The sequence below is a fragment of the Onychostruthus taczanowskii genome, unplaced genomic scaffold (genome assembly GCF_017590055.1).
Source record: "Onychostruthus taczanowskii isolate IOZ18803 unplaced genomic scaffold, ASM1759005v1 scaffold63, whole genome shotgun sequence".
Classification (NCBI taxonomy): Eukaryota; Metazoa; Chordata; class Aves; order Passeriformes; family Passeridae; genus Onychostruthus; species Onychostruthus taczanowskii.
The window spans coordinates 1,982,274-2,002,148 of NW_024504012.1; the positions used below are offsets into that span (position 1 = coordinate 1,982,274).

Genomic DNA, 19,875 nt, shown 5'->3' on the forward strand with positions numbered 1-19,875 from the left:
TTTTTGCAGGACTGTGCTTTTGCAGAATACCCTGTGTATTCAGTATTTAGTTTACTCTTTCTGAGGTGTGTATGAAACCATAATTAAGTGACAACCTTTTTAGTTTCTTTTGTTTCTTGTTCCTTTACTGCTTGAGTTCAGATACTTTTCACTGTTTTGCAGTTGATGATTATCTCATTATCTCCCCTTCTAATCTTCATTGTATTTGTGGCTTGCAAACAAATAACTGAGTCCTTACCTTGGGGTGCTGGTTAAAGGAACAGAAGTAGGAAGAAAGCTTTATAACCCTGGAACTGAATGGAAGTTGCTCATGTTCATAGGACAGCCAGAAGTATATGTTTCCAAGGCACCAGTTTGTATCTTCTTTTAATACAGAAACCTTGATATTAATTTAGTTGCCTTTGATTGCAGTTTGCAGTAAAACAATATGGGTTATACAGTCTGCTGAAATTAACTTTTTATTTTCCTTCAAGATGCTGTGTCATCAAGAACCGAGAGATCTGTGTCTGTGCACTCCAAGAAGGTGGCTGTGACAGCTGTGCATGCAGGAGAACCTTCTGGAACCCCTTCCTTGGCTTCAGTGTTACCAAAGAGTTCCAGAGCAGGATCTGGTGATTCCTCAGATAGCTCTTCAGCTCTTCTTAAAGATATGAAAGACATTAGCAGGAGTCTTGAATCAGTGAACAAAGTGGTAAATGCATCCAGTGCTGGTCCTATCATTAGCTATAAATCTGAGATTACAGAAGACCTGGAATACATAAAGTCAGAGGAATATGAGAATGGAGGTTCTGATGTTAAGCCTGTGGAGAGTTCCGATGTCTTGCTGACGTTAGATGAAGGACGGGAGAGTTCACTGGATCACTGCTCTGAAAACAAACTCTCTCAGAAGGAACTGTTAGATGTAGCTGTGGAAAGTCTTCATGATACAGAAGAAATCTTAGAACAGAGACAGTCAAATAAAGATGCTGTAAGTGGCCCAAGCGTAGAGGAGACTTCTCACAAACTCAGCAAATCTGCAGAGGAGAAAGGTGATCTGCTTTCTGAACAGCTCTTGAGTCAAAAAGAACCATCGTACCCTGAAGACTTTGAAGAATCTTCTTCCAGAAAACAAGCTTCAGCTGAAGAAACACTGCCTGGGGAACGCTACAGAGATGACTTTGAGGGTTCCCTGCTCTCTGCTAACGGGAAGTCCCTGAGGGATCAGTCCCAGCACCCCCAGTTCAGCCGGAGCAGATCCACCAGCCTGGGCAGCGATGGTGAAATCAGTGAGTGCCTCAGTGACAGGTCTCTCTCTGGCAGCATGCACTCAGAGAGACTGCTGGAACTTAAGTCCCCAACAGAACTTATGAAAAATGCTGAACGCAGAGATGTGGAGCAAGAACAGGCCCCAGCTTGTTCACCACTGTGGGCCTCGGCTTCAATCACAGAAGAAGCAGATAGTTTGTCCAATTTCAACATTGGAGACAGAGTACTTGTGAGTAAAGTCCAGCCTGGAACACTGCGGTTCAAAGGGCTTACTAAATTTGCCAAAGGGTTTTGGGCTGGTGTTGAGTTGGATAAACCTGAAGGGAACAACAATGGAACTTATGATGATATTAAATATTTTGATTGCAGAGAAAAGCATGGTATTTTTGCTCCTCCTCAGAAAATCTCTCACATTACAGAAAGTATCGATAGCCACTTAGACACAAAAAAGGATGATGAAGACTCATTCTTTGATGATAAACTGGAGAAACAACACAAAGCTGAGCAGAAAGATAGAGAAAGTTCCAAACCTGGCAAAGAAGCTGAAAGCCAGAGCAGAAATGCAACAGAGAACTACTCCCAGGATAAAGCTCCTGTGGACACAGCTGTTTCAGAAGCCTCAGCTGAGGAAAGGGTTGAAGAGGAGTTGTCATCTAAAGCAAACAGCATAGAAGAGATTTCTGTAGCTGCTGGTTCATTTGCCCAAGAACAATCAGTGGTGGATTACCTGAAGGATGCTGTAAAAGAGGAAGCCAGCCACACTCCTCTCACTTCTAGTGTTGTGGATGAGATTTCCACTGTTCAGTTGGATGACATGTCAGATTTCCTTTCTGAAAAACTGGAGAGGCAGAAGACACTGGGAGAGGAATGTGCTGAAAAGTTAGATGATCTCTCTCCTGGTGTCATGGAGAAGTCTGCAACCCCACTGCTGGATTTGCTGACAAAAGAAAAGAACCAGTTAGAAGCACAGCTCAGCCTGCCTCTTAGAGAGGAAGAAAAGTCAAAAGACCAGCTGGAAAAGGTCAGTTTGCTGACAGACAGTCTACTAAGAGATTTTGTGAAAGACACAGTCAATCAGTTACAGCAAATAAAGAAGATCAAAAATGAGAAAATCCAGCTCAGCAACCAGGAGCTCTGTGATGTGAAGGAGGAAGCCACTACTCCACCCCAGCAGGTGGAAAAGCAGATTCCAGATGGACTGAGTAACTTCTTCCTAAGTTCTGATTTGGAAGATGACAGAGAAGAGCTTTCCTCTCCAGACATGTGTCCCAGACCGGTGAGTAGCAGACACCTTGCACTGATTTTAAGAGTTGATTCTGCCTTTGACTGGGGACGATTAAATCAGGAATGTGGTGTGGCACCAGTTTTTCTCCCAGTTTCTGTTGATAATGTGGAGATTGTGTTCTGTATGTGTCTCATACATTTTTGTGTATCCCAGTGCATGGCTTGTTTTGGTAGCCATTTATTGCCAACTGCCTCAGTAAAGCATTTAAAAATGTGAGCTGAGGGACACAACGGTGTGACACCACTGTGACATTTACTCTGTGGCTCTTGATCCGCAGGAGAGTCCCGTGTTCGGTGCCAGTGGCCAGGAGGAGCTTGCCAAGAGACTGGCAGAGCTGGAGCTCAACCGGGAGTTCCTGAGTGTGCTGGGAGATGATCAAGACTGGTTTGATGAGGACTATGGCCTGAGTTCCCGTAAGCTGCAGCAGAAGCAAGCTGAGGAGCCAGCAGTGCTGCCCCTGGCAGAGCCACAGAAAGTGCCCACCAAGCCGAGCGAGGAGCCCCTGGCGGTCCCTCACTCTGCGGTGGAGGTGGAAGGGATGGTGCATGCAGCAGCTGAGGAACTCTGGAAACTGAAAGAGCTGGGTCATGATCTTCAAAGCTGCAGCCTTAAAACAGATCTTAGTGGTACCCTCCAAGAGCAGGACACAGACACCATAAACAAGCAGGTTTATAGAAAGGTACAATCTTCAGGCATTTTGGTCTTGCCCTCTGAAAGTTTATCATGGACAAAAAAAGCCATAACCTTTACTTCTTCCTTTGTTCAGGTGGTATTTGATTTAACAAGAGAGATCTTTGGGGAAATCTTTGCTGAAGATCCTAATCTGAATCAGCCCATTTGGATGAAACCGTGTAGGATTGCATCTGCTTATTTTCGTCGAGTCAAAGATCCAAATGATCTGGATGAAATCAAGGTAGGATGAAATCTTTGTTGAGCAGGGAAGATAAGATGAAAAACACTGAACTGGCATTTACCTGACTGTTAGAAGATAGTAAGAGGTGTATCCAGCAAGAGATGAGTTGAGAAAAGGAAGATTACCAACCTGAAAGAAAACTTGTCAGAATGGTCCTTTTCCACTCAACAGATTGGCCTCCCTGTCCTTATGACTGTTATGGTTGTTTTTAAACCTCAGTCCTCTGTGCAGAACTGCCAGGGTGACCTTGCTCTTATAAAATTATAAAATTGGTGTACTGACAGCCTGCTGCTGTAGCAGATTTCTGTATGGCTGAATTGGAATGGATCCAACGGTAGGGTTGGGCCAAATGGGATGAGCTACATTTTTCACTCAGACATGCACACACCTATACCAGCCTCTCTGAGGACAGCAGGAGTTGCCCAGAGGATCCCAAAATTTGACTAGTGAGGATCTTGTCGTATTTGACAAGCCAGAGGAGGCCCCCATGTTATTGGTGGTAGTGCTCAAGGAACAACAAAATCACAGAGCCTGGGGGACAAACGAGAGCCTGACTGGATCTAGGTTAAATTTGCAGGGCTGCACATTGGGAAAAAACCTGTCTCCCTTAAAGCCCTCCACAAAGAACCTTCCATATGGCTCATCAGGACGCAAATGAAAACTTTCCTCTGCACTGTTTCTTCTGAAATTGAGGGAGTTGACTAAATTTTGATTAACCTGCTGAAGATACAGCGTGTTAACTGTCCAGGAAAGCAAAGAAAATAAAGAAATAGTATCTAAATCACTCTGTTAGTTGAGAAGACTTTCAAAAGCATGTGGCTGGGGACAGCAGGGACACAGGACAAGGACACCAAATTCCCACCCTGCTTTTCTTTAATATTTTCCCATAAAACAAATTGTCAGAATCCTCTTTGTGTAGCGTTGAAAGTGTCTGTTCTCAAGGTTGAAACAGCAGTGGGTGTCTTGTTTTCCCCCCCACTTCTGGGTTTGATAATTGTCCTGCCAAGCTGATGTGAATTCTATAGTGTGACTTTTTTATGGGAGCTGCTTTGTGCATACCTTTAATTTCTTAGCTCAAGTGTGATAAATCTCACCTTTTCTGTTCTGTAGAACTTCATTGCAGCTGAAGTACTGAAGTTGTTCAGCCTGAGGAAAGAGCCTAACCACAAAACAGACTGGCAGAAGATGATGAAATTTGGGCGGAAGAAACGAGACCGGGTGGATCACATACTGGTAAGTGGATGAAAACAGTCTTGTCAGATACTGTCCCACCAGACTGAAGTGTGGCATATTAATGTATTTTCAGTATTCATTCATGCTGAATACAAAAATACAAAGTGTACATGAGGTGTCAGAAGTCCAGTGCCAGTGAGGGAAGGTGACTTGAGTTAATTCTGCCTACTCATTTGACTGCAGTATAAATTCACTCACTCCCAAAAAGTTTAAAGCATGAATTTCCAGAAGGAAACAATTAAATATTTGACTGAGAGTAAACTTTTTCTTTGAGATGGGAATATGTTTTTCCTCTTACTTTAATATAAAATGTTTTTATTTTGAAGTAATATTATTTAATTTGAGACAGTGATATGGACAATGTAATTAAACTAATGAATGCAACTGCCAGTGGGGAAGGTGCAGTGTTAAAACTGCCCACGATGGAGCATGTCTGGCTGTGTACAGTTTTTGAAAGTTATTTTGTTGTCTTGTATTGCCATGTTAACATCTTTATTGGCTATAATGATAGTGAAGGTTCTGCTTGGGAATATGAGTCGTCATTAGCACTGCTTCACTTAATTACACCTGGAATTGATTCCACACAACAAGCACATACGAGTAATTTGGAGTTGTGGGTCGTGTGGTCTTTTAATTGCCCATCACTGGAGGGTTTCCAACACAGGGGTTTAATTGTATGTAAATAGAATTTCTATTTATAGATCCAAACACATCCTGATGCACTTGATTCTGGGATCTAGATGTTGTTAAAGCATGCACAAAAAAGTTCTGTGTTTAGATCTCCAGGGGAACTAATATTACAGCTATTATGCATGTGTACCAACTTACTAATTTTTTTGCAACGTAGATAGCCAGAAAGAAAGATTCCTGGAAACATTTATTCTAGTTGAAGGCATCCAGAATGCTTCAGGTGATGTTTGAAGTCAACCTTAAAATGAAAACATCCCTTCACAGTTTTCTGCTGAGACAATTGTGTATTTTAGTGATATTGAGAACTGTCCAGTTCTGTCTGACCCAGGAGCTGGGCATGACTTTCACTTCTTCTGTAGGCACAGAAACAAGTGCCAGGCTGTTTGATTGAACTTACTCTCTCCCTGATTATGCCTGGATACACTGTTCTGGGTTTATCATATTAAACTCAGTTCCCAGTGGAATGTTCATCCCTGTGGGAAGGGGCACAGCAGGAGAAGCAGCACTGGTGATCTCTGTGACACTGGGACCTGTAGGTTGGCCATCACACCTCCTGGGGACAAAAGGGAGAGCAGGATGGATTAATCCTTTGCCTCCTTGCTCTGCCTTGAGCTTTGCAGCTTCCTCCAATCACTGCACTTCTAGTTGCATTTTCACTTTGGTCTGTGCTTTCCCAGCGTTGACACCAACGTAGTGAGTCGTGTTTTAGTGCCAATGACAAAAGAGCATCTTCCTCTTCTCCTTTTTGCAGCGTTCTTTTTGTCTTCAATCAGGCATCTCTGTCCTCAGAAAAGAATTTATATTGGGATTCTTCAGGGATCCCTCTGATATGCTGGATATTGGCTCCAGTTACTAACATTTACAGCAAATCTTGACTTACAATAAACAAGTACAGGAGTTCACATTTATGAAAACCTACTTTGTTTAAAATCAAGTTAAAGGAATGTCTAAGTATTTGTGTTCTTCCCCTTTTGTCCATTCATGTTGTTCCTTTATCACGTGTGTGCTGTCTGTGCTTTGTGGAGAATGTCAGATGTACATTTCAGTACATCAGGGCTGCCAGCATCTTTCAAAACCTGTTTTTAAACTACAGCAAGAACCCTCATATCTCATTATTTAAGTTCAGGTGCTGACAATAGGTTGTTCCCAGTCCTTTTTATTTTTTCCACTTGGGTCTTCAGCCAAAACTCCCTGTGCTGATCTGTTTGCATGGGGCTAGAACAAACTCTGCCACTGCTTTCCCTGCCAGCCCCCTTCTCTTTTGTGTGGAGCTTGAGAAAGCAGAGCTCCCATGATACTGCCAAACCTGTGTTTGGTTTTCACACCTGAGGAGCCTGCCAGCAGAGTGCTGGAAAGTGCTTGATCTTCTGACCTGTTGATTTAACAGCCAAAACGTTACTCTCTGTACAGAAATGTTACTCTCCTGCAGCAAAGCAGGGCTGTTCTTACCAAGCTGGCTTAATTGGAAAGCTGGAGGTGCCACTGCTGCAGCACCCCAGATCTAAACCCAAGGGGAGTGCACAGTAAGAAGAGAGTGAAAGGCTGTTTGTGTCTTAAGGTTTCCAAGCACTCTGAGAGCAAAGGGCTGTGAGAATGCGCCTGCCTGCCTTCCTCCTGCTGGCCTCCATCCAAGACACTAATTTATATCTGGATGCTTATTCTTTTCAGTTTCCCAAATAGTCTACTGACTCCTTAAATGTACTTTATTTTAGAGATATTCTTGGTTTTAAGCAGGAATCTCGAGAAATCAAAATATGCTAAGTCACTCTCTAAATTTCCTTCTGATTATATTACTTTATGTGGGGTTTTTGTGGGTGCTGTGACATTTAGTAGAGGGCCAGCAGGATCATGTGACCATGTTATCTCCTAGTTTTTCTTTTGTGTGCATGCCCCCTTCTTTAATTTTTTTTTAATAAAAAGTGTGCATACAAAAAAAAAAGGCACAGAGAAAAAAATATCACACACCCTTCTGCATTTCATCACTCTTTATGTTTTCATGTAGATGGAATTTATTAAAACTGTAGTTTGCATGACTTTACACAAATGCAGTTTCTTTCTGGTATAGAGATTTTGCTTCCTGGTCTCAAATATTGTGAATAGTGAATAGTGAAGTTTTACTTTTGTCATGAGAAAGTGCAAAACCCATTTCCATGCAAGCCATGATAGTTGTCAAATATTAAAGAAACTGTCTCAATTACTTAGGAGCAGTTTGTGGTAACAGAACAAATGGATCAAACCTTTCCCAGACAGAGGAGTCACAACTGCCTTGGCTCAGATGGTGCAGCCAGGGCTGCACAGCAGTTTCCACACGTGTTCTGAATACACTATAAACAGGACTTGCCTGCAGCTACAGATTGCACGTTCTTGCAGTTTTCCAAAAGTATGCTCGAGGAATTCCTCCTAATGCCAAAGGAAATGGTGCCTCTGAGAGAAGGAACTCTGCCTCTGAGAGAGGTGGGAATGATACTGGCAAGAGACACTTAATCATTGGTACTGTTTTTCTTTCTGGTGCTGTTAAACATCCAGCCTTTCTCTGCCTGGATCAAGTACCTTCTCCTCTGCCCTTAACTTTTACTTCTTTATCCCATGTATCTCTTTTCACTGCTTGAGCACAGTAACGAAATTGTCTCATCACAGTTGTCAGGGAGACAGAATAAACATCGCCTTAGCGTGGATCTGGACATTGGGGTTTGTTCAAGGCCTGTAAGATCAGAGCTTTTAACCTGCTTGATTATTTTACTCACTAGCTTCCCCCACCCCCGGTGTTACCTTCACTAAGTCTTGACTTCACTTTTCAGCAGTGGAGTGGCTGCTGGCCTGGGCGGGCCAGGCAGAAAATCCCATCAGTTCCATCAGTGTCATGCAGCTGCACCAGGGTACCAGCCTTGGATGTCATCAGTCAAGGTCCCTGGGCATCCCCTGGCATTTGTCTTCACCCACCTCCTTCAGGATCTTCCCCCATTTCCAGGATCTTTCCTGCAGCAGCCGTCTGCACCCTCTCCCTTTGAGCCCCCTGGTTTTTTTCCCAAATCAATTCTGCTTTTAGTGAATCCTTTTTCGGCATCACCTCTTCTTTTCATGACCCCTGTCTCTTTCTTTTCCTCATCTAAATAGTCTATGAAGCAGACACATAACACATGATCAGTATGCAAATTGCTGCTTCTGTCTTATGCCTCTTTTCTGATGGGAGGACTTGGGACATGCTGCTGTTTACTTTACCACAATTTACAACCAGCACATAGAGGTTGCAGGCAGCACATTTCTGTGTGAGAGTTCAGGAGTCTTTCAGACATTCACCTCCACACAAATCCACACCAAATTATCTACCACTTGTTAGCCTTCCATTTAAATTATCTTTCACCTACAGCACTCCTTCAAAGTTTGATTGCAAATAATGTTGCTTTTTCCTTATTAGTAACAAGCCTAATGAAGCCATTAATGCGTCATCCTTGACAGCTGTGTGGGAAAGAGGCACTTGCTGTGGTAGCACAGATTTGTGAGCAGGCAGTGTGACTCTTCCAGAGCTGTTTGCAGGATGAGATCCCTGCCTCTCTCCCCAAGCTCTCTTAAGAGAGAGGGAGAAAGGAGCTGTCAGCCTGAAGCCCCGTGTCTAACCAGGACCTTATCAATGGCTGCCAGTTCCCAGGGGTTCCCATAGCAGGCTTTTCATGGCCTTCACACTCTGCTGGGGTTCTTGAATCAGCATGGTGCCACAGCAGCTGTCAGCTTCAAAACAGACCAGTTTCTGGGAGGTTTAGCTTCAGGCAAAAGGAAGAGAGCGTCTTGGGGCTGTAGTTCATGTTCTGTCTCAGAATACAACACCATTACATACTGATCCTGGGTTAGTGGGTTTTTCAGTATGTTTAACCTTAGTTTGGCAATGTGTGGGGTCTGCCCCACTTGTACACTGTAAATGTATTTTGAGGTCAGAGTGTAAGATTTATGGGCAAAGGAGGTTTCTGCTGAAGCTGAGCCGAGACAGAGCTTTTAACAAGTTTTTGTTGTCATTTTAAATACAAATGATGTTTGCATTCATTCCTTCTTTTCTAAAATGCTTGAGCTGTGTTAAGGTTTGTCTGTAATACTGAAATGGTCAGTAAGACAAATTTTTAGTAAGTTTAATTGAAGACATCCATTTTGGAGAGACTCTCAATAAGACTTGATTTGCTGAATGAAATTATATATTTCATTCTGATACTAAACCACCTATTTGTCAGTGAGCAGTAAAAGGGGATTTTCTTTGTCAACAGTTCAGTAACAGAAGGAAATACGTACTCTTTGAATGTACTGGTGCAAAATTCCATTTGTAGTAATGCTGTCAAATCCAGTGAAGCATGGAATATTCTGTGCAGATGAGTTGTAATGCTGTTTTATAACACATGCAAGCATTTTGTCTTCCTATGCAGAAGCATTGGAAGTTAGTTGTTAGAAGCACTGGAAGTTATTACATTATAAACTGAACTGCAGTGAAATCTTTTCTTTTTCCCCTTGCCCTGTTCAAGGCCTTTCCATTACTTCTTACCAGTTTAAGCCACAAGGAATCAGCTTCTTGCAAAAACATAATTAGGGACTAATTAATTATTAAAGCTTCTGCTGTTGGTCAAGACTATCCCATTAGCTGAGTCCTTTCAAGTGAAAAACTTGTGCAGGAATATGAAAGCCTTTAAAATGGATGATGCTACAGTGAAAAGTAGAAAACATTCATACAGTGAAATAGTCTGGTTCAAACAGATCTGTTTTGCTATTCCAGGCGTTTCCTGTAATCTCTTACAAAGACAGATATGTTGTTGACAGACAGACTCTGCTTTGGACTCTTTCTGGAACTTTGCAGGCAATATTATTTTAAAGCAACAGAATTGTAATGTTTCTATTGCTTTTCTCCCCTCCAAGGTGCAGGAACTCCACGAGGAAGAGGCGCAGTGGGTGAACTACGACGAGGATGAGCTGTGTGTCAAGATGCAGTTGGCAGATGGGATCTTCGAGGCCTTAATCAGAGACACTCTTGATGTACTGAACCAGATAAACGAGAAACAGCGGAGGCTGCTGCTTGTCTGACAGTGCTGAAGTGAGCTCAGAGCTGCCAACCACGGAGTCACAGGCCTCTCTGACTCCTGACCTGCTCTCCTCCCTGCACGTGCTGCGGCTGGACTTCCACGCGTGGGGTTCCCAGGCAGTTCAGATGGATGAAAAGAACCTGAACTGGCTGTCAAGACCTCGCACCAGATTTATTGTTTGGAACAAGCTGATCCCTCACTTGAGGTTGCTTTGAGGAGTGCTCAAGACTGTTGGTGTGCCAATGCAGTTATGTCACGTAACTGTCAGCAGCTGCCCGGGGCCCCGGCTTGGGGCTTTGACATGTTTGGCTTGTTCCCTGAAAGGGTTGGGTTAAGTTGGGGTAGTGGCTTTTTGCTGGAATGGTGGTCAGCCATCAGTACTCAAATTGTCTTTAGAAATGTGAGTAATTTGGAGAAGCAACAGTTTGGTCAGGTTTTGGTCATAAACAGAGACTTACCATACTGAACAGTGTTACAATCGTAACACGTCTTCTCCTGCAGTCCTAACAATGTGCATCAGTTCCTTCTGCTTCAGAGCCTATTTAATTCACTTCTCCATGAAGCTGGTTTTCATCTTTCTTCTGTGATGTGGTACTGAGCATGATGCCAGTCCAGTCCAGGGAAATTAGATCATGTTTCTTCCTGCCTACAAGTAAAGAATTCTTGCTGCTTTGCTCTGAGGCAGAGCAAGATGAAGCCTGCCTAATGTCAAGCATGAAAGATGAGCCCGTGGATGACTTTCCTCCTACCGTGTAGCACTTCTCTTCCTGGAGCACCAGCTGCTCCCAGATAATGGATACTCAGGATTTTCTCAGGCACGAGACATGCAGGAGTGGAAAACATTTCCTCACAAAAATTTGGCCTTCAATCCCTCAGCTTTCTCCCTTACTGTCACCTAATGAAATTGGAGAAGCTGTTACTTGAACAATTTAGAGAACAGAGTGTATTCACCAAAGAAAGCGGTGTCTGGTGCTTGACTGGTCTGCATGTTTTGTGCTTGTGGGTTTTTTATTTATTTTCAGATAATTTATTAAGTGGATTACAGGAGAGTGTCCTGTGCAGTTGGCTGCACTGTCTTGTGTTTTGAGACAGACGAACTTGAGAGAGCATCTGGTTTGGAAACTTCCAGAGCCCCATATTCTTTGCATAAAACCTCCAGCTTCATGAGGCAGATATGAGGGGGTGAAGGTAGGAGCAACCAAACCTCAATGACCAAGGGTGGGACGCAAAGACAGGTCTAGGAGTGGAGCTTGGAAACCGAAGCACTTGGTTCAGAGACAATGGAGAGCTGAGGGGGCTGAGCTGAAAAATTGTTTGAAAATTCCCAGCTCTTTCTGTTCCCTTCCTTTCCCAGAACTTCTGCACCATATTATGTGGTTGATTTTGGTTGATTTGGCTGGATTTATCTGCAGTGTCATTCTGCTGAGTGCTGGTTCCTGACCTGTTCTTCCTGTTCTTGTGTTTTTCTTGGAGGAACATGGAAAATCTGGGGTCAAACGTTGATGCCTTAATAGTGGATGTCTCTGTTTGCTAACCTGGGACAAGACCCAGAGGAAAGTCAGATTCTCCAGGCACTGGAGTATAGAGAGAGACTTTGAAGCCCTCAGAGGTGCCCCAAAGATGCTTCAGCCCACAACAGGCATGGCAGGGGGCATCTCAACTGTTTCATTCATCTGCTTGGTTCTTGGGCTTCCTACTGGGCATACCTCTTCTACTGCTCCAGTTTGGTTTCTCTTTTCCACCTTCTTTTTTTTTTTTTTTTTGTTGGGTGTAATATTATTTGGGATTTTTTTGAAAGCTATCATTGGAATATTTGCATTTTGCACAATGACACACAGCTGGTAATTCTTCAGGGACAGCACTGGGAAATGTTGGATTTGCCAGAGGTCCATACAGATTCTCAGATGTAGTGTTGCCAGCACCTCACTTATGAGTTAGTGGTGAGCCGTATCCATGGGAGCTCTGTGAGTGGAAGAACAAGGAGGAGGTAATGGTGGATAGGGACACCTCCAGTGGGCATACACATCTGTCCTCAGTAGTGGTCCCTTTGGCTGGCTGGAAGTCAAATGGTCTTGGTGGAGCATTGTTCAGCTTTTTTTCCTCAAGTGATTCATTTGTTCATGTAAAATGTCATGATGCTGAACCAGGAAACCCTTGGATGTTTAAGACAGAAGCAAACTAAAGCTGCTAGATTTAACCAGCATGGTGTCACTGATTGGGTCACCACCTCAGATTCCCTTTCCTGGGTGTATCTCTTTCAATAGCAAGGATTGCTATTTTTATAGGTAGCAATTATGTAAAGAGGACGGAAACCTGCAGAGTTGGTATGTACCTGGAGCATCAGGTCAGGTTCTGTTCTGTAGATTCTGTGGCCAATGTTGAGGAGGTTGTCCTGCATCCCCAGGGCTTTTTGCTGTTCTGAGGGGCTCGTGGGGTGTTTCTGGTCTGTCCAGCAGGAGTGGGAAGGTTGTGCAGTCAGGCCTCACAGGGCATGGAGGCCTTTTGGAGATCATGTGCCTGTTGTCTTTTGGCTGTAGTACCCTCCACAGAAGCACTAACTGTTTTTAACAGGTGTTTGGACAGAAGGAAGCTGTGTCTAGGTAATGGCTTTGTTCCTTTGACATCACTGATTTATTTTTGGTAGCAATCCTTGCTAGGAGCAACCCTAAAATGACTTGAACGTACGTGAATTACCTTCTCAATACCTCACGTGTGTTGAGTTGCTTTGAGTTGAGTGTATGTTCAAAACCTCAAGTGGGTTGAGTACTTGTGGACTGATGATTACTGCGACGAAGCAAGGGTCAGGCTGGGTCAGGCTGCTAGTGAGGAGATATGGGGAAGCCTGGGGTCCCACAAACAGGCTGAATTCTCTGCTTCTCTCCCCAACCTGCCTTTGTAAGAGCAAGATATTTCTGCATCCTGGTTATCTCGGTGCAACCACGTAAGATTCAAGGCTGGGACATTTTGCTGAGACCCCTGAGTTGTTTGGGGCAGCAGCTGTTATCACTGGGGACATGCTGCTCCATCTTTGGAAGGATCTCAGAGCCAGGTGGGAAAGCCCAGGCTTGTGGGAACACGGAGTGCACGTACCTCTGTAACAGCAGGATGCTCTGTGAGCTGAGCCCTGGAATATCAGTCTTCTGCCTTTCAGAGAAGGCTTGTTGCTCACAAGGTGGAATGAGGGATTGAAAAATCCCATCTTGTTCCTTTTCCTTTCTTGAAAAAGTGGCCTTAGCTTTTTGCAATACTTGAATAAGTGTGTACCTGCAGAAGTAGCACAGTGACAGAGACCTTTTAAGTGACTATTCTGCGAGGAACTGTGTGCAGTTCCAACTTTCATATCTCTTTGCTACCTTAAGAATATTAGGAAAACAAAGTACTTTTCAGCAGACAAGCAGTTGAATCTTACAAGGTATTTAGTGCATCTGAAGTGTTTACAAACCAACTAAAATGGAGAAAAACAACCTATTGAACTTATTTGTAATTTAAGTGTTAAATGCGAAATTATATACAGATGAAAAAGGAATACTGTAATTAACCTGCATTTACTAGGGGGTTTTTTTCCTTGATTTTGCAGAGCCTTTTGATACACATTTGCAAAGCCGCCTTTTGGGAGGCTCAGTCTCCCCATGTACTGTGTTGTGGAGATGCTGAAAAGAAACCCATTTACTGTGTATGTGTAAATAACCTGGTAACTTGGGGTTTGGGCCAGTTTCAGCTCGTGTTCACATCCACAGCAGCTTTGCACAGTAGACAGATCCAAGGATGTGGAGGGGTTGGGGAGGTTTTTTGTAATTAAGAACTGTAAAATAACCAGGATGGTCCCTGTGTACACCAGTGTAAATATCTTTGGTAACTGAAATGTACTTTAAGAGAACAAATTCTGTAAATAAACTGATTTATAAATTAATCTTGTTTTCTGGATTTTATAAAATGGAGCTTTCTAATTACCCAAGCAGTTGCTAATTCTGACGGTGTCCTGGAGATTTGTCCCTTGAACGTTCCCCTTTCTGTCTGATGCTGTACTTGGGATGCCAATCACAGTCTACAAAATCCCATTAGAGTTGCCTTAATTATAATCATAACTTTATGAGAATTTCCTTATTGTTAAAGCTGACTGTTGATAACACCAGAAAATAGCATTGAGCAATCATTGCAGGAGTTCACTGTGGGAGAAAAACGACTCCTTGCACATATTTATTTAAAATATGTTTTAAAAGCTCATGGCTTAAAACATTCTTATGTTAAGCAACAGTTTTGGAATTAAATTCTTCAGAACCTCAGTCTTGTTTTGTATTCCTAAATTGCTACAGCTCTGTAGAGCTGCTGTTAGCAGCACCAATCCCTTCCTCACCAAGAGACAAATATTGCTCCCTGGAAATTTTATGTGTTGGTGAACTTTTCTAAATCTTTGCTGTTTTCTTTCCAGGACAAGAAAAGATCCAAGTCACTTTAACACATGAAAGGTCCTGGAGCTCTGTAAGATGACAGCCAAGCACTTGCAGTGCCAAACCACAGGTGTGGGCACGTGGTGATGGAGTGGCAGTGTGAAGGTGTCAGCCAGGGAGCACAGGTGTTTATTGAGCCTCCTCAGTGCCTGTGGCCACCCCTCTTTTGGTGCCTTTTATTATTAATGTACAGCCCAGCAGAAAAGGCTTTGCTTTCCATTTACTGCAGACCCTGTACAACACCCAGCACTGGTCATTCCAGCTTGGAGGACACTGTGTGATTGTCAACTCCTCACCTGCCTGGGAGGGCTGTTTGCATTAAATGGGGGGGACCTGTATGAGCTAAACTGTTGCAGTTATTTCTTCTTTGCTTTTCCTTAGCAGAGCTACCTCACCCTGGAGGAGGATTTGCTGCATTCAGGCTTCTGTTACGGAAGAAGCTTCGCTGCAGTCCAGGTGTGCCGTAGGGCTCATCCTCAGTGGAGCGTGCTGGGGACACCATCACAGCCCTCACAGAGGAGGACATCACAGCCCTCAGACACACAGGAGGATGTCACAGCCCTCAGACAGACAGAAGGACGTCACAGCCCTCAGACAGACAGGAGGATGTCACAGCCCTTAGACAGGAGGACATCACAGCCCTCAGACAGACAGAAGGACGTCACAGCCCTTAGACAGGAGGACGTCACCGCCCTCAGACAGACAGAAGGACGTCACAGCCCTCTGAGCTCAGCAGCTGAACCGGCCAAACGCAGTGGTGGGTCCTTGGACGTCCAAAGGGCTCAGGCCAAGTGGTGCTGCAGCCTCTGTGTCCTCATTAGTGAGCAGCAGAAGAGTATCCGTGTCGTGCCTTTCCTTGCCCTGCAATGATTTTACTCCACGAGTCCTGTTTTTTTTGGACAATTGTCTACTTGCATCCATCCCTGGAAGGGGCTCAGAGTGCATTTCATGTTGGAAAAAAAAAAACCTGATCTATGCTTCTCTGGCTGAATAAGAGGCTTCCTTTAAAAACGGCTCAAGCTGTGGGAGTGCTGCCAAGGTGCTCCGGCGGGTGACGCAGCAAACTGCTGCATTGCTCCTGCTGTCCTTGCCCAGGATGCCCAGCAATCAGTGTGATGAAGGCTCTCATTTCCTCATTTGCAAGTCTACGTTGCTTCACTTTGTCACTGACTTTCTACCCGTGGTGTTTGTGCAACTCCTCCCAGAACCTTTGGAGCATGGTTACCTTCAACAGCTGTTTCACGTGTGGACCTGGTGAAACTCCTGGGTTGGGCAATGGCCAGCAGCCACCTTCCTCATGGCACTCTGGATTGAGTGGGACTGTTTGGTGCCTCCCTTCCCAGGTACAGCCCACTCCCAGGTGCCTCCCTGGGGATGTGGTGCCAGCTGCAGCCATCCCACGTGCTAAAATGCCTGGCAGAGCACTGGAGCGCTTGAAATGTTGACTCTGCTCCAGACGTGCTGTGCCCTGCCTAGCACAAGGGCTTCTGCAATGTCCAGGCTCTCATTAACACAGCCCTGAGAAGAAAAGCAGTTGGTGGGGACCTGCTGAACACCAGCAGCTCTTCAGAGTGCAGGAAGGAGAGGAGGGGGGCTGCCCAGCTGCTGGCACCCAGCCCAGAGCATGGGCCATTGCCTGGCAGGAATGCAGATGAGATGTAATGGAGTTTGAAAGTGTAGGGCACTCTCTGGGATGCCGGTCCTGTGGGGGAGGGAAAGGCACCCTGTGAGACCTGGGAACTGGAGCAAACAAAACCCCTAGCACCAGCTCTGTACCTTCCTGCCTCCTCCTGAATAAGGTCCTGCAGAAATTTAAGGAAAAGGAGGAAAATAGAGTAGCTCTGTTCAGGAGGGTGATGGTTGTGCAGGTTCAGGGGCTTAGAGGAGACTCCTGGAGTGCAGATCCCTTCTTTTGCCTGCCAACAGTGCTGACGGCCCAGAGCAGGTGGTTAGTTCCTGCTCTGAATGTTTCTCTTGGCCCCAGTTTTCCAGCCCCTTGCTCCACCTGTACAAGACCTGCTGTGTCCCTTGGGCTGTGTTCCCTCCCTGATGTGGGTTTCCAGTGGCTTCCTCTTGCATGAAGTCTAGACTAACTCAAACTCAGATTTTGTCTGAGAATTTGCTGGAGGTGGAAGTAACACCACTTCTGGGGGGTGCCACAGCTACGATTTGATTTTATTCCAGCAAAATAAAGGAGGCTGCAAGGGGATCCCACTGCTCACGTGGCTTGGCTTGGGGAGCTCAGCAAGGAGCCTGGTTCAGTGTCTGTGTCTGGCTGTGTTGCTGCAAGGACTGATGGAGCCAGCACTGCTCAGTGAAGCTGTGATTGGGCACAGCAGTCCTTGGAAGGTGAGACCTTGCTTACCTTGCAGGACTACTGTCAGAACAAGAGAGGAGTGCTCCGTTGTCATCCCTGTGGTATTCTCAGTTTCATGCGCTGCAATTAAACCACCTGCCAAATAATGATGTGGCAAATCTGGGCGGTGTGGCCTCCTCCAATCTGCTCCTTAAAGCTGGGAACATGAGCTGGACTGGAAAACATCTGCTCTGTGCAGCCTGGGTCATGGTAATCATTTATGACTGTTAGTAGATCTGAAATTTGCAGGTAAAGTGTTTCCTACCCAGACATACCAATGACAGTGCCAGTTCCTGCTGGTCTCCCTGGGTTCTGCTGAAAGGGGCAAGGGCAGCATAGCTGCTGTCCTTTGGAGCAGGGATGAATCAGCAGAGGGTGAATAGCAGGAGGCTGGTACTGCTGTATTCTCTCTGCAGATGCAAACTATGTGAACACATTCATCATATCCTGAGAATGCACCCCAGATTTGCTTTTGTGCCTCTTATTATTACAGGCTGGTTGGGCTTGAAAGGTAGAAAGCAACAATTTCCAACCAAGCCTGTCTCATGGAGTCAGCAGTTCCCAGCTGCCAGTGGGGCTTTGAGGGGCCATCCTGGTCTTCACAGGTGTCAGCCTGGCAGAGCCAGTGCAGAGTGTGGGAAGCAGTCGGGATTCACATCACCTCCAGGTGTCTCAGCAAAGCTGGCAGGTTTGTGGCACAGGTGCTGCCAAAGGTCTTGTCTGAAGCCATATCTCAGTGGAGATGGGTGTGACTTGTGCCACCAAGGAAAAAGTGCCACCTGGATTGGAATGTCCAATCCAGGAGGTGGAGGGTGGCACATGGGAGGTGGCAGGTGGCACAATTTCCCTCACTCTCTGAGGGAATTCAGGCTTTTTATTCACAGAAGGACCACACTTTAAGCAGTGCAGTGCTGCAGATCAAAGAGGACTTCCTTGAGTTCATCATCTTGTGAACTCTAGAGAAAGGAAAACTGCTGAGCTTCCTCCAAGGTGCTTGCAGGGATGTTGGATGCAAACCTCTCTGAGCAGGCTCCGAAATGCCAGTGACGGAGTTGCCGTGATTGTATCATGAGTCTTGCATTGGTTGCGTGTTTTCCTTGGAGTCAGTTCCTGGAATCACACAATTAGGTAGGAACGTCTTCTGTAATTTTCAAGGAAGAAAGTCCATTTCAGGATCTCCCTGTGGCTCTGAACCTTCACAACTAAAGGGCAATGAGGAGGGTCTGCTCGCCTGGCCATTTGGAACATTTCATAGACAGATTCATGCTTTTAAAAATGGACAATAAAAGCCTTTCTCCATTTTCTGAAATGTAGTCTTTTCCATCACTTCAAGGACTGAACACGTAAAATCCAACCACTCTTTCCTTGATTCCTCTCTAACCCAGCACAGAGGTGATCTGAGTAGCTTTATGTCTGAAAATGATCCATTTCAGGTGCACGAAACAAGTTCTGCAGGGCTTAAATTATTTTGGTGAGATTGTGGCTGCCTTCTGAGGTTCTCAGCCTGTTGATGTTGCCCACGCCTCACTGACTTCAAGGAGATTCCTGCTGGGTGTTAGTCTGGGAAAGGAGATTTCAGAGCTTAATGAACTAAAGCCACTGCTCAGCTGCTGCACAGAGATTGTGCAGCACAGGAATCTCTGTGGTCATCCCATGGCCTTGCTACGGAATGAAGCACAACTCTCCCCAAAGTTAAGGATGCTGAGGTAGGCACTGAAGGCTTTGCTGGGAGAACCAAGCAGGTTCCTAAATGTGCAGTGGGAGCCTAAAGCTGACCTTTTAGGGCTGGCTGGGGCTCAGCAGGTGGGCATCCAGCATCATCCAGCACCTGTGCCCTGGTTTTGCTACCTGCAGATTCCATTGGCAGCCAGAGAGGACAAAAAGACAGAGAGCACTGGGAGGACGTTTCTAAAACCTCCCCAGACTTCTACTGTTCTTGACTGCTATTATTTCATCTTAGTTGCTTTCAAATCCAACTTAAAAATAGTTGTTTCAAAGCCTCTCCTTCATCTTTGGCTTCCCATGCCCTGTGTCAAGGTGTTCTGCAATGAATACGTGTCTCTTCCCATTCTGAGGTGCAAGAAAAGCCTCATCTCCTGCTTTGCAGCACCATTCAAAGGAAAAAAAGGATTTTTGAGCAAGTCTGTGCCTGGAAAACTCCACACCCTGCTGCTGAAGGAGGCTGTTACCTGGGGAGCCTTGGGGATGGGACGTGCCAGCTGGGCAGTAGGGTGGTGGGTAGCAGCCCAGCTATTCCTGGGGCAGCAGGAAGCAGGAGCATCCCCACCCCAGGGCTCCGGGGGATGAGCAATGGCATGGCTCACCTCCAAAGGAGCCGGAGCCCCGGGCTGTGGGCTCTTGCCTCTCCACCTTGCTTTTGCATCTAAAAAAAGGATTCAAGGAATTTGGGCTGCCTGGGAGGAAGGGGTGAGCTGGATGGGGAGAATGCTGGCAATTATACAGGCACTGAGCACCTCTCCTTTGCCTTTGATAACCTAATCAAGCTGATGAGCCCTTAAAATAAGGCTTTAACCTAGGGGGAAGATAACGGTGGTGATCTCCCTGAACATGGGGATTTTTGTGTTTTAATCACCAGCTGGATGAGGACAAGTCCTGGCAAAGTCTCTGTCAGTAGTGAGGTACCACCTTTC

General features: G+C 45.3%; 1 protein-coding gene across 10 annotated transcripts in view; it reads left to right on the forward strand.

The window, feature by feature from the left end:
• CEP350 (centrosomal protein 350) overlaps window positions 1-14,330 on the forward strand; it is a 69,296-nt gene extending 54,966 nt beyond the window's left edge. For all 10 annotated transcript variants that reach the window (XM_041419986.1, XM_041419994.1, XM_041419990.1 and 7 more), the window contains 5 exons: window positions 474-2,521; window positions 2,808-3,209; window positions 3,297-3,443; window positions 4,554-4,676; window positions 10,257-14,330. In XM_041419986.1, coding sequence (XP_041275920.1) covers window positions 474-2,521; window positions 2,808-3,209; window positions 3,297-3,443; window positions 4,554-4,676; window positions 10,257-10,421 — 2,885 coding nt within the window. In that variant the 3' untranslated portion in view covers window positions 10,422-14,330. The remainder of the gene's footprint in view (window positions 1-473; window positions 2,522-2,807; window positions 3,210-3,296; window positions 3,444-4,553; window positions 4,677-10,256) is intronic.
• Window positions 14,331-19,875: the final 5,545 nt, after the last annotated feature.